Source organism: Saccopteryx bilineata, chromosome 3 (genome assembly GCF_036850765.1).
Source record: "Saccopteryx bilineata isolate mSacBil1 chromosome 3, mSacBil1_pri_phased_curated, whole genome shotgun sequence".
NCBI classification, from domain to species: Eukaryota; Metazoa; Chordata; class Mammalia; order Chiroptera; family Emballonuridae; genus Saccopteryx; species Saccopteryx bilineata.
Window position 1 is genome coordinate 73,709,857 of NC_089492.1, and position 15,125 is coordinate 73,724,981.

General features: G+C 44.7%; 1 protein-coding gene across 3 annotated transcripts in view; it reads left to right on the top strand.

Moving 5' to 3' along the window:
- ZFHX4 (zinc finger homeobox 4) overlaps positions 1–15,125 on the top strand; it is a 191,035-nt gene that overhangs the window by 175,048 nt on the left and 862 nt on the right. For all 3 annotated transcript variants that reach the window (XM_066266349.1, XM_066266351.1, XM_066266350.1), the window contains 3 exons: positions 357–474; positions 985–6,372; positions 13,094–15,125. The exon at positions 13,094–15,125 is cut by the window's right edge and continues 862 nt beyond it. In XM_066266349.1, the coding sequence (XP_066122446.1) occupies positions 357–474; positions 985–6,372; positions 13,094–14,559 (6,972 nt within the window). In that variant the 3' untranslated portion in view covers positions 14,560–15,125. The remainder of the gene's footprint in view (positions 1–356; positions 475–984; positions 6,373–13,093) is intronic.

Consider the following 15,125-nt stretch of genomic DNA (forward strand, 5'->3'; position numbering starts at 1 on the left):
CTGGCTGGATAGCTTGCTTGGTTAGAGCATCATGCTGAAACACAGAGGTTGCTGTTTCGATCCCTGATCAGGGCACACACAGGAACAACTTGATGTTCCTTTCTCTCTCTCTCTCTCCCTTTCTCTCTTGCTGAAATCAATAAATAATTATTTTTAAAAAATTAAAAAGAAAAAGAAAAGAATGCTTCATAGCCATGGCATTGATCTGAAATTTGAAGGGCTAGCAGTGGCCTATCAAAGCCACAAAATATCTCTGTTTGGAAAACTCTAAGTGGGGTGCTACTGCCAAATGGCCCATGTGATGGAGTCTGTGGATTCTGGGGTACATTTGATATAAACCCCTTTGATCTTCACAGGTGCCTGTCCCTGATGTGATGATGCCAAACAGTTTGCTACTACCATCAGCCGCCTCTGAGAAATCAGAGCGGGACACACCTGCAGCCATCACAGCGGAGGGTTCTGGGAAGTATTCAGGTATGCCAGCCTGTGACCTGGGTGTGCAGAAAACACATGTCAGGGGCTTGCGTTTGTGGTGGCACTCCAAGATTATTACTATCAAAGAGTTCAAATAAAGGCACAGAAAGGAAAAACACTCCAAGAGCCACCGTTTTTAAAGCATATTTAGCATCTGGTTATCTGTCCTTGACCTTGGGAGACCTGTATCGAAGACCATGAATAGTATGCAAGTTATAATTCCCAAACACTGAGGCCTGGCCCTGTTGGTGCACTGACTGTAGCATACTACAATTTCCTCTGACTTTTTTCTTCCATATCCTGAAATTTTGTGAGGTCAGGGGTGATTTGTTCTTCAACCTTGGTATCCACAGTGGCTAGCTCAGTGCTTGTGACATAGTAGTTGCTCAGTAAACATTTCTTCAAAGAATCAATTAAGCAGCAGAAACCTTGAGAGGCCCCCATTGACAGTCTTCGTTGGCATGCAGCCCTTCTTCTTGTAAGTGTGTTTCTGTGCTTTCTCCTGTGCAGGGGAAAGTCCACCAGATGAAAAAAATATGGTAGGCCTCAACGACTCCAAGGCCAGTGTAGAGATAAAGAGAGAGGAGCAGAAACCCACAAAAGAACCCATGGAAACGGCTGAATGGAACAAAAATGGCAGTAAGGATACGAAGGTCCCTGACACCCTGCAAGATCAGTTAAGTGAACAGCAGAAGAGGCAGCCCCTGTCTGTGTCGGACCGCCACGTGTATAAGTACCGCTGCAACCACTGCAGCTTGGCTTTCAAGACAATGCAGAAGCTTCAGATACATTCCCAGTACCACGCGATCCGGGCCGCGACGATGTGCAACCTCTGCCAGCGCAGTTTCCGTACATTCCAGGCTTTAAAAAAACACTTGGAGGCGGGCCACCCCGAGCTGAGCGAGGCGGAGCTCCAGCAGCTGTATGCCTCCCTGCCCGTGAACGGTGAGCTCTGGGCTGAGAGTGACACCGTGGCCCCGGACGACCATGCCCTGGAGCAGGACATGGAGAGGGAGTACGAGGTGGACCATGAGGGGAAGGCAAGTCCTGTAGGGAGTGACAGCAGCTCCATTCCCGATGACATGGGCTCTGAACCAAAGCGGACCTTACCCTTTAGAAAAGGGCCAAATTTTACGATGGAAAAATTCCTCGATCCGTCTCGCCCCTATAAATGTACAGTGTGTAAAGAGTCGTTCACCCAGAAGAACATCCTCCTAGTCCACTATAACTCCGTTTCTCATCTGCATAAGTTGAAGAAGGTGTTGCAGGAAGCTTCCAGTCCGGTTCCTCAAGAAACCAACAGCGGCACAGATAACAAACCCTACAAGTGCAGCATCTGCAACGTTGCGTACAGCCAAAGCTCGACCTTGGAGATCCACATGCGCTCCGTGCTGCACCAGACGAAGGCCAGGGCCGCCAAGCTGGAGCCCGGGGGTCACGTGGCCGGGGGCCACGGCGTCGCAGCCAACGTCAGCAGTCCCGGCCAAGGGATGTTAGAGTCCATGAATTTAGCAGCAGTAAACAGCAAAGATACTCACTTAGATGCCAAAGAATTAAATAAGAAACAAACTCCGGAACTGATGTCTGCTCAGCCCACGCATCACCCGCCGCAGTCACCAGCACAAATTCAGATGCAACTTCAGCACGAGTTGCAGCAGCAAGCCGCATTCTTTCAGCCTCAGTTTCTCAACCCAGCCTTTTTGCCTCATTTCCCGATGACCCCAGAAGCTCTGCTCCAGTTCCAGCAGCCTCAGTTTCTCTTTCCTTTCTACATCCCTGGGACAGAGTTCAACCTGGGGCCGGAACTGGGCTTGCCAGGCTCTGCTGCATTCGGTATGCCGGGCATGGCGGGCATGGCCGGGTCCTTGCTTGAAGACTTGAAGCAGCAGATTCAGACCCAACATCACGTTGGCCAGACTCAACTGCAGATCCTGCAGCAACAAGCACAACAGTACCAGGCCACACAGCCCCCCCTGCCGTCTCAGAAGCCACCCCAGCAGCAGCCCCAGCAGCAGCAGGTGAGCAAGCTCTTGAAGCAAGACCAAGCCAACCTGGCCAGTGCCGACTGCCCAGCCATGAAGGACTCTTACAAGGAGGCCGAAGAGAGTGCGGAAAAGCAAGAAAAACCAAAGCAAGAATTTACAGGCGAGGGTGACGGACTCAAAGAAGGAAAAGACTCAAAGAAGTCCAAATCTTTGGAATCATCCATCCCGCCACCCCGAATAGCTTCTGGAGCCAGAGGCAACGCAGCCAAGGCATTGCTGGAGAACTTCGGGTTTGAGCTGGTCATCCAGTACAATGAGAACAGGCAGAAGGGGCAGAAGAAGGGCAAAGGCGGGGAGGGGGAGAACTCAGATAAACTAGAATGCGGAACATGTGGGAAACTGTTCTCCAACGTTCTCATTTTGAAGAGTCACCAGGAACATGTGCATGGGCAGTTTTTCCCTTATGGAGCACTGGAAAGATTTGCCCGTCAATACCGGGAGGCCTATGACAAGCTTTACCCAATTTCGCCACCTTCTCCAGAAACGCCACCTCCACCCCCTCCCCCTCCCACGCTGCCTCCAGCTCCCCCCCAGCCTCCCTCCATGGGGCCGGTGAAAATCCCGAGCTCAGTGTCCACTCCCCTGCAAGCTCCACCGCCCACCCCTCCACCACCGCCACCGCCCCCTCCTCCCCCTCCGCCTCCCCCGCCTCCTCCTCCTTCTGCTCCACCGCAGGTCCAGCTGCCGGTGTCCCTGGACCTCCCCCTCTTCCCTTCGATTATGATGCAGCCAGTGCAACACCCGGCACTTCCTCCCCAGCTGGCCCTGCAGCTGCCCCAGATGGACACCCTATCTGCCGACCTCACGCAGCTGTGCCAGCAGCAGCTCGGGCTAGATCCCAACTTCTTAAGGCATTCTCAGTTCAAACGCCCACGGACAAGAATCACAGACGATCAGCTTAAAATCCTGAGGGCGTATTTCGACATTAATAATTCTCCGAGTGAAGAACAGATCCAAGAAATGGCGGAGAAGTCGGGTCTCTCTCAGAAAGTTATCAAGCACTGGTTCCGCAACACACTTTTCAAAGAAAGGCAGAGAAACAAGGATTCACCGTACAACTTCAGTAACCCTCCCATCACAGTCTTAGAGGATATCCGGATTGACCCCCAACCCTCCTCCTTAGAACATTACAAAGCCGATGCCTCATTCAGTAAGAGGTCTTCTCGCACGAGGTTCACCGACTACCAGCTTAGGGTTTTGCAAGACTTTTTTGACACCAACGCTTACCCCAAAGATGACGAAATAGAACAGCTTTCCACTGTTCTCAACCTCCCGACCCGGGTTATCGTGGTTTGGTTCCAGAATGCGCGTCAGAAAGCACGGAAGAGTTACGAGAACCAAGCTGAAGTGAAAGATAATGAGAAACGAGAACTGACGAATGAACGGTACATCCGAACCAGCAACATGCAGTACCAGTGTAAGAAGTGCAATGTGGTGTTCCCCCGGATCTTTGACTTGATCACGCATCAGAAGAAACAGTGTTATAAGGATGAGGATGACGATGCCCAAGATGAAAGCCAAACCGAAGACTCAATGGATGCCACTGACCAAGTGGTGTACAAGCATTGCACAGCGTCCAGCCAGGTGGACGCAGTAAAAAATGCCGGGGTGGCCCCAGTAGCCAGTTCTGGCTCTGGGACGAGCACCCCTCTGATTCCGTCACCCAAACCAGAGCCTGAGAAGACTTCCCCCAAACCTGAATATCCCACAGAAAAGCCAAAGCAGAGCGACCCCTCTCCCTCTTCGCAAGGCACCAAGCCAGCCCTGCCTTCAGCATCCACCTCCTCAGACCAACCGCAGGCCTCGGTGGCTCAGCCCCAACCCCAGCAGCCCAAACAATCCCAACTGATTGGAAGACCTCCCTCGGCCTCCCAGACCCCGGTCCCCTCCAGCCCCCTGCAGATTTCCATGACTTCTCTCCAGAACAGTCTACCTCCACAGTTACTCCAATACCAATGTGATCAGTGTACCGTTGCCTTTCCGAGCCCGGAACTCTGGCAGGAGCACCAGCACATGCATTTTCTCGCTGCTCAAAACCAATTCCTTCATTCTCCATTCCTGGAGAGGCCCCTGGACATGCCCTACATGATCTTCGACCCCAACAACCCCCTGATGACTGGACAGCTGCTGAGTGGGTCTCTCTCACAGATGCCACCCCAGGCCGGTATCTCCCACACCACGGCCTCTACCACCATTGCTGCTTCCCTGAAAAGGAAACTGGATGACAAGGAAGACAACAACTGCAGCGAGAAGGAGGGGGGGAACAGCGGCGAAGACCAGCACCGGGACAAACGTCTGAGGACCACCATCACTCCCGAGCAACTGGAAATCCTCTACGAGAAGTACTTGCTGGATTCTAACCCGACCCGAAAGATGCTGGATCACATCGCGCGGGAGGTGGGGCTCAAGAAGAGAGTTGTGCAAGTCTGGTTCCAGAACACACGAGCCCGAGAACGGAAAGGCCAGTTCCGGGCAGTGGGCCCAGCTCAGTCTCATAAACGGTGTCCCTTCTGCCGAGCCCTGTTTAAGGCCAAGTCAGCCCTAGAAAGTCACATTCGCTCTCGGCACTGGAATGAGGGGAAGCAGGCAGGGTATAGCTTGCCCCCAAGCCCTTTAATTGCAGCAGAGGACGGGGGAGAGAGCCCACAGAAGTACATCTATTTTGATTATCCCTCTCTGCCGTTAACCAAAATCGATCTCTCAAGCGAGAATGAACTGGCTTCCACTGTGTCAACGCCTGTGAGTAAGACGGCGGAGCTGTCGCCCAAGAACCTGCTAAGCCCTTCTTCGTTCAAAGCGGAATGTTCAGAGGATGTTGAGAACTTAAATGCCCCCCCTCCTGAGGCTGGGTATGACCAAAATAAACCCGATTTCGATGAGACGTCATCTATTAACACAGCCATCAGCGACGCCACCACCGGGGATGAGGCCAACGTGGAAATGGAAAGCACCATGGGAAGTTCTGGAGATGTGAAGCCAGTTCTGTCGCCTAAAGAATCAAAAACTCTGGACACTTTACCAAAACCAGCCACCACACCCACCCCAGAAGTCTGCGATGAGAAATTTCTCTTCTCTCTCACGAGCCCCTCAATACATTTCAACGAGAAAGATGGTGACCACGACCAAAGCTTTTATATCACAGATGACCCCGATGACAATGCGGACCGCAGTGAGACGTCCAGCATCGCTGACCCGAGCTCCCCAAATCCCTTTGGGTCCAGCAATCCTTTTAAATCTAAAAACAACGATCGACCAGGTCACAAGCGTTTCAGAACCCAAATGAGCAACCTTCAACTCAAGGTTCTCAAGGCATGCTTCGGGGACTACCGAACCCCGACCATGCAAGAGTGCGAGATGCTGGGAAACGAGATTGGACTGCCCAAACGTGTGGTCCAGGTGTGGTTCCAGAATGCAAGAGCCAAGGAGAAAAAATTTAAAATCAACATCGGGAAGCCTTTCATGATCAATCAAAGTGGAACAGAAGGCACCAAACCAGAGTGTACCCTGTGTGGGGTGAAGTATTCTGCCCGCTTGTCCATCAGAGATCACATTTTCTCAAAACAGCACATTTCAAAAGTGAGGGAGACCGTGGGGAGCCAGCTCGATCGGGAGAAAGATTACTTGGCTCCGACCACCGTCCGGCAGCTGATGGCACAACAAGAACTTGACCGTATCAAGAAGGCTTCGGATGTCCTGGGCTTAGCAGTACAGCAGCCAAACATGGTGGACAGCAGCCCCCTCCACAGCATCAGCCTCCCAGCAGCCTACCCGGGTCTCCCCGGCCTTCCTCCAGTCCTTCTCCCTGGAATGAACGGCCCATCCTCCTTGCCCGGATTCCCACAGAATTCAAACAGTAAGTCACTTGCAGGGGAGTCAGTGTAAGGAATTAGTAATGTTAGGCAGGTGATCCCATGAAATCAAGAACAAGGCACATTTGAATCTCTTTTCATTTTAGTGAGAGAAACCATTAATTTATTTGGAATATATATCGTATTGGCTGGAATTAGTAACCAGGAAGTAAGTCTACCTGAACATATGCAAACAGATAAAGACCAGCTAAGTCATGGCCTTGTCTCAGAAATATATTCATTGTTTAGTGTTACATCTTTGTGCCTTAGAAAAATTCCTTTTATATAATCATTTTAATATTGATTTCAATTGGCATTTCAGCACAAACATGTGGCATAGTATTTAGTGTATACGTTAAGAAAGAAAAGCATTAAACAATACATGTATTGGTATCTTAATTTATATGCTTCCCAAGGGGCACATTAATTTTTGTTTTGTTTTTCCCACACAAGTGCCAGGAAGTTCAAAAGTTAAAGGCTTCTAGCTGTAGGGACTCACCCACATGACACCTGACAGGTAATCAAGCTTATTTTTAAAGTTTAACTACTAACTATGACTTGTGGGATAATTTGTTATTTAGCATTACTATAAGGTTTTTATTTCTTTTTGTAGCTTCCATTGTTGGTTGTTATTTAAATAAATTTGCAACCTTAGAAATATATGAACACCACTCCATGCCCTCTCATCCCCCCAACCCCACCCCAGCCAAAGTCTCTAGTTAAGTCAAACACAATATAAAGCTTTCTGAGGCAACCCCAGAAGATGAATCCAATTCTATGTTCATCAAGAGAAATGTGATTTTTGCAGGTTCAATGTCTATTAGGTTTATGCAGTTCTATTAGGTTTAAAAAAAATTGAATAGTGTGTTGGGCAATCACATAGCCAAAACATAACAAATCTTAAATATTTTATATGTTGTATAAAGGTTATATATTATCCAAAATAAAAAACAAATGGTTCTCTTATCATTTTTTTCTTCAAGTAAGGTTTATTTTTCCAATTAACAATGGTTTTTTTCTTTTTAAAAGGGAATTTTGATACTCTAAAGAGACTTATCCAGAACTAATTACAATTTTTTTGAAAGTTTCCAAAACACATAAGAAAGCTTTTTTAATTTTACACAAATTGGATTTTACATAAATGTCAAACTTTTCTGTCTAACCCTTCTCTTATTAATAACTGAATTGCCATACAATCTTAGGAAGATAGTCCCATTTTAACTCTTACATCGGGAAACACAAAAACAATGATATCAGGTGGTCTCTTAGCTGCTGCCAGCTCACCTGGCTCCCTGCCCTGAATGGCATGGTGGCATTAGGGAGAAGCAGAAAGGGTCTGCAGACATCAAGAGTGGCCCCCAGGTACACTGCTGCAGTGCCCCTTGAACTATCACACCTATTTCCCCCCATAAGACTTTGCATTTAATTATCTAGATATTCTTGGGGCCTTAGATATCAGAGCTACAATTAATATGTTTTGTTTGTACCTTTTAAGTGTCAGATAGAATTGTTTTAAGAATAATGCAATAGCTATTTTTTTTGCATATGAATGTATTTGTTTTCTAGTTCTACTTTATTGATCATTATAGTTACTCACTGACATGTAGAAAAATGTCTTTATGTGGAAAAACTCTTATGATTAGTGTTGTAAAATAGAGTTTGTCCACATAAAGTCTAATGTGAAAACCTCCTCTGAGCAGTGATGTATAATTTATAGTTATGTGAAATAGTAAACAAAATGTTATGTAAACTAGAGTCCCATGTACTTTTTCACGTGCACTGAGAGCAGCTGGGGGAAGAGATAGAGGCAGGTCCCCTCTACAAGCAGTATCCTTAAAAGAATCCAACATGGAGGAACTCAGCGCTACTTCATTGTCTGCTGCTTCATTGAGTCCTGGGCCAAAACAGACAAGAGGGAGTGTTATAAAGAAAAAAGGTCTGTGAACATACCTACTACAATTTGCAATTTCTTTTGAATTTTTTGTTTTTGATAGATTTTTTAAACACCAGTACCAGCAGGACCCCATCTGACAGCTGGTGTTCCCATCTTTCCCAGTTCACATATGTGTAGGTTAATTTACCTGTGATGGGCAACACTGAGTGTTTTAGGCATCTCACAGAGGGGATGTGAATTATCCATTTTTCTATCATTATCTTTCTATTGTATAATTGCTCATCCAGCAGATACCTCCTTTGCTTTGTGGGAGAAATAGACATACCAACTAGGTGAAGTCAAAAGGATAAAATTCCTTTATAAGTAGAATATTTCTATATTTCTTTCATGTGCCAGGTTCTTGCCATAGTTTATACAAATAAACTTTGAGAATATGCCAGGTTCATCTTGGGCCCACTTTGATGGGAGTTTAGTTATAGAAGGCATCATTTTTTAAATGCCCCATCCTTATGGAGGTAAATTTGAAGGGTTTGATCCTAAGGAAGTCACTCAAAAGGGACTCCATTCAAAATGAGATGTCCTATAAAGTATTAAGTCTGATTTCAAAGGCTACATCTTTGGAGGTGTACATTAATTGCAATACATATGTTCAGTTGTAGTATTTATCAATCTCTGAATTTCCTGATCTGTTCTTTTTTGGATGGAAATGCTGTTTTTGTTCCTCAGCTCTAGTGCTCACAGAACTTCCTTGCCTCACTTCCAAGAAATCTTCCAATTATTTAGTCTTTCAAGATCACAAAGAAGGACCTTTCAAGAGTAATGTACATCATGCATGCCTTCGTTTTTAAATAAAATGAATTATTTTCTGCTTAAAAAATTTTCCACATTTGTCTTTTTCTGTCATGATCATGTACAAAAAGGGAAAGTGGTAAAAAAAAAAATCACAAGCCTGTACGCCTGGAAGAAATTAGAAAACTTTAAATTGACATTTTATCCTTGAGGACATTAGCTTCCTTGGGCATTTTGCTCAGGATGAATAGAGAAAGAACTTGATTTTCTATTTTTAACATATTTACTTTATCGTTTTGAGCAGTGTCTGATTTTTATATGTTCCATTAGTGTTTGGAAATACTGCCTAGCCCAATTTCCTTAAATGAAACTTTAGAACATGCCGTTTGCATTTTTCTCATACTTTAGTGTAATTTACTAGCACATTTGGGGTAAATCTAGATAAGAGTAAGTCTTTAATAATTTTACCACAATTGTCTGCAGCCCCGTGTACATGATTAGTTTTATTTTCACCTCAAAAAATAAATGCTCCCTCTTGGAGATGTAGATCAAAGAAACATAGGGTAAAGAAAGGATCCACATCTAAGTTCATTGTGAGACAGGCATTTTCTTCCAAGTAAGTTACATTTAGGAAGAGGCAGCTGTTTCAAAGAAATGAAATCAGACAAAATGATGGCAGTTTGAGATTATCTGTAGATAAACTTTAACCTCTTAGGGAAATTTCAAAGAATTGGAGTAGGAGTTCGAGAAAGAATGCATCTTATTCTGCATTGTAATCACTGTTTAGTTCTTCTCTTTTGTTTCTGGGCTTCCTGTATTGGTTGACTACTGAACTTTTGACTGCAAATTTTACAAGCTTATGTCTTTTAGTAATGGCCTATGTATGTTGTTCAGTATCCTGAATCTGTATCTCTTTTCCTAAAATTTTCACTTAACAGCTGATTATTTAACTCAGCTTACTGCTCATGATGTTGAATTCTTAGAAATCCCTGATAGTTTTTGACTACAGTAGCTGGGATTTTAGAAGGCTATTGCATGACCCCATTTTATGATCTTTACCTCGCTGTATGACCTGGAACTTGTAGACCCCATCTGATGGGGAAGCCTAGTCAACAACCATTGCTATTTTTTTAAGTCTCTTAGTGCCTTAAAATTTGTTTAAAATTTTCATGATGCAGAGATAGGTGAGCCAGCAATTTCCTTAGATTATGGGGGGAATCACAGATGGAAGAGACTTAATTATTGAGTTGAAGTCTCATTGTACTATACTTGGAAGTAAGGTTGGTTTTATGAGTAGACAGAGAAGCTGGCTATCAGCATGGTATCATTCTAACACTGCAAGGGAGGCTCTTTTGTCCTTAGTAAAACTTCTTCCCCTTGAATCACTCAAGCCTAAAATTCTGTAATTAGATAGTACTGTAATTTCTTTGACTTAAATGCATTATCTTCTGTTAAATGTAAAATAGTATAGATTATCATAAAATCAGAATACTATAATGGGAAGAAACCTCAAATTATCTAAACTAGTATATATAAAAAATAGATGTATTTATATCTTTGGTTCTTTCTTCCATATAAAGTTGTTTTACAGAGCATGGGAAAGCAGCTGTGTTAGGCTTGCTCACTGGTTTACTGGCTACAAGTACTTTGCCTGACTGGTGCATGAGTGTGTGGCAGCACCGCATGTATGTGGTCTGTATAAGGCTATGGGCGATTCTTCCAGATTGCACTCCTGCCATTGTGAGGTGCAGTTTTCCTGCTCCATTGCCCTTCACTGTGAAAAACAAGTTTTGCTTTGTTTATCATCACTTTTCCTTTCTTTTTATTGGTTCACCTATCTTTGCGAGCTTCAAATAAACGGGTATGGCCTGATGCTTTCCAGCTCAGCAGTTCCTCTACCATCTGCCCAAATCCACTGTGAACCTGCCTGGCCTCAACCACCAGCATTACACAGGCATGTAGAAAGAAGAAGATACCAGACATAGTAGTGTAGGAATTAAGGCAAGGGAGTTGAGGGTGTGGGCCTCTCAAACAACTCCATTACATCACATTTTTCTCTAGGGTTAAGTCTTAAGTCCCGGCATCAAGAAGTTTATCATACTAAATTGGCTTTAAGATCAAAGAATTTACTCATTCATTCCTCCCTTCCTCTGAAAAGCTTAAGTAATTTTCATTTAAATTTATTTCAATTGTGCTGGCCATTCTTCCATAAAATGTGAATACTGTTACGTTTCTCCTGGAAATACAGTGTTTCTTTCCAGAATTTGTTTTTTGTTTTTAGTTTTTTTCCTTTCTTTCTCTTTCTCTCTCTCTCTCTCTCTCTCTCTCTCTCTCTCTCTCTCTAAATTTGGTATAGCTTTAGGAATCAATCTTCTTACTTAAGAAACAAAGTGGAATTTTTAGCATCTGTCCTCACTTACTGTGGAGAAGACTGTTTTCTAACAGGATGGGCATTCCTTAGTGTCACAGAAATAATGACAGAAATTATTTCAAGGCAAGTTAGAGAAGAGCTGGGTGTAGTAAGGCTAAGAAGAAGAGCAGCTGGTGATCAACAAGGCTAATTGACAGTGATACAATAGTGATTAGGGTGACTTGGAGAGTAATGTTGAAGACTTCAGGAATTTTAAGCTAAGCCTAAAAAAAGCTTTCTCAACTGGGTAAAGACCAATGGAAAAAAAACCAAAATATTTTTTCCAGCTACAGAAGTAGAAGCATGCAGTTTATATATCATTAAAAAAAATAATAACTCTCAAATGCTGCATTTACTATGGAGGTAAGACTTTGACCAATAATAAAAAGATGACTGTCTTAAATCTATGATTATAATCTCTAGAGCTATATACTCATAATTTAAACTCCATTCACCTTTTCTCCCATCAGCCCATTGGGCCTCCATCACAGTACTTATCCTAATCATTTAGTGGTGAGCCTTCTCCCAATCAAGAATGAACCCACCCAGTGTGTACCTTTTGCTATCAACCTTATTTGCCTCTAAGAAACATATTCAAGAAAGGAACAGACTTTTACAACTCCCTTTTCTATCCTGAGCTGTCATTTAGCTTCTCGTTCAACAATCCAGCTCATAGCAATGGCTCTGTAATAGGTTATTACCAGCCACTACATTAGATTGGGGACTTGAAACCCAGCAAAGATTTCTAGCATTAACAACAGGAGTCGTACTCTACCCCATGTGTGTCTGCCAACTGAGCATTGATAAGAGGGGAATATCATTTCTGTGTACAACCAGCAAACCTTGATGACTCATCATGTCTTGGGGATGATAAAGTTGAGCATTAATATACTTGGTTCCTATCAAGTAGTTGGTTAGCCCAATTGTCAGGATGATAATGAGTAGCTTAAACCGCACCATGGAAAAGTGAAATCATCTTAACCATGCCTAGTCCTCGTGGTAAGTAGCTATGACTTCACTGCTGTTTGGTTTTTGCTGTCTTTTCGTGGTCATTTACTATTGCTATTTAATTAGCTTATCACTGTCTTTGTTCAATGTAAATGCATTTGTCCACTGGAACTTAGGCAGATGAATTTCATTTTATTTGATAGCTAATTACTTTTAGTGAATGTGGTAATTATCAGACTGCTCGAGTTAAGGAGAGTGGGTCTGTGTTCCCAGAGGTAGAGTAAAAATTGGTTAAAATGAATAACAGAGGAGGGATCTTGCAAAGTGTGCCAATTAGAAGAAACCACAGTTCTTTTTACTGGGATGTTCTTTTTCTCACCGTCTGTCTTTCACAACAGAAAAGAGCCTTTGTTTCCCAAGCAAACTGTTGCAAAACAATGCAGATGACCATCCTTAGATGCTATGGTGGGGGCTAAAACAAAATACAGCAAATAGGACAAACGCAGAAAAGCTGGTGTGGGTGACCTTCCTCATGTGCGCACCAAGTAGATCATGTGTTGTGGATGTGTGTGATAGATCTTTGGGGTGTGGCCATGTCCACAGTGAGTTCTGTTTAGGGTTAAGCGTTTAGCCTTCCTTTGACTCCCAGCACTGACAGTGGACGTCTCTCTGTTGTTGTTTTCAGCTTTAACACCTCCCGGTGCAGGCATGCTTGGGTTTCCCACTTCAGCTACTTCGTCTCCTGCCCTGTCTCTCAGCAGTGCCCCCACCAAACCTTTGCTGCAGACTCTACCACCTCCACCACCACCTCCTCCTCCTCCTCCTCCATCCTCTCTGTCGGGACAGCAGACTGAGCCACAGAACAAAGAATCCGAGAAAAAGCAAAGTAAGCCAAACAAGGTCAAAAAAGTCAAAGAGGAGGAACTAGAGGCCACTAAACCGGAAAAACACCCCAAAAAAGAGGAAAAAATCTCATCTGCTCTTTCCGTGTTGGGCAAAGTCGTAGGCGAGACGCACGTGGATCCGACTCAGCTGCAGGCCTTGCAGAACGCGATTGCTGGCGACCCCGCTGCTGCCTTCCTGGGCGGTCAGTTCCTGCCCTACTTTATCCCCGGGTTTGCGTCCTACTTCACACCCCAGCTCCCAGGAGCCGTGCAAGGAGCCTACCTCCCGCCCGTCTGTGGCATGGAGAGCTTGTTCCCCTACGGGCCAGCGATGCCGCAGGGCCTGGCCAGCCTGTCCCCAGGTGCACTGTTGACACAGTACCAGCAGAGCCTGCAAGACTCCGTGCACAAGCAGCAGAAGCAGCAGCCAGACCCGTCGTCCAAGCCAAGCCAGGCCAAGACACCCAAGGTGGAGAGCGACCAGCCACCCAGCTCTGGCGACACTTCAGAAACCAAGGATGACAAGAGCACTGCTGTGGAAAGCACAAAGGGAGAACCCCGGTTAGACCCCTCGAGGGCAGACTTTTCAGACACTTACGTTGTCCCATGCGTCAAGTATGAGTTTATATGCAGAAAGTGCCAGATGATGTTTACTGATGAAGACGCCGCAGTAAACCATCAAAAGTCCTTCTGTTACTTCGGTCAGCCTTTGATTGACCCCCAGGAGACAGTGCTTCGTGTCCCGGTCAGCAGGTACCAGTGTCTTGCCTGTGACGTGGCCATCGGTGGGAATGAGGCACTCAGCCAACACCTCCAGTCAAGCTTGCACAAAGAGAAAACAATCAAACAAGCAATGAGCAATGCCAAAGAGCATGTTAGATTATTACCTCACTCAGTCTGCTCCCCTAACCCTAACACCACATCTACCTCGCCGTCTGCAGCTTCTTCTAATAACACCTACCCTCATCTCTCTTGCTTCCCCATGAAGTCCTGGCCTAATATCCTTTTCCAAGCATCTGCCAGGAAAGCTGCTTCTTCCCTGTCCTCTCCTCCTTCCCCGTCCTTGCCTTCAACGGTTACCTCAAGTCTGTGCAGCACCTCAGGGGTTCAAACCTCACTCCCCACAGAAAGTTGTTCAGATGAGTCTGACAGTGAGCTCAGCCAGAAGCTGGAAGACTTAGAGAATTCTTTGGAAGTGAAGGCTAAGCCCGCTTCTGGCCTAGATGGTAATTTCAATAGTATTCGAATGGATATGTTCAGTGTGTAGGTGTGAAGACAGGATCCCGTGCTTAAAATAAAATAAAAAAATAATAAAAAAATTTTTAAAAAAATATTAAAAAAAAATAAGACTTTAACTGCAGTTCCAAAGCTTCTCTAACCCAAAAATTACAGTACCAAATGATTGACTCAGGATTGTGTTTCCCATATTGATATGCTGGCAATATAGGACGGTATGTGGTGGACAGAACGATGCACATGGTTGAATGCGCTTGTAATATATATGCTAAAATGTGGAAAAGGAAAAAAAAAATCTCACAAGTTCTTCTGGAACTTGTTTCAAGCCAAAAACTCTCAAGAAAGCAAATTGCACCTCAGCTGGATTGATTTCCAAATGCTAGCATGGACGGTATGGGAGGGCGATCCAGACGTTTCAAAGAGAATTTCTCTTAGTTTAGTTAGGTGTAATTCAGTAGCTTTAAATTCTCAGGTCAGAACATAACATTTCTCATTTGTTTAAAAAAGAAAAGCAGCAAGAAGCCTGGTAAAACTGTGACTTTTCCCCCAAATGTCAATCTTTATTAGAAAGCATTTTCTAGGTGTGTTTAGTGTACA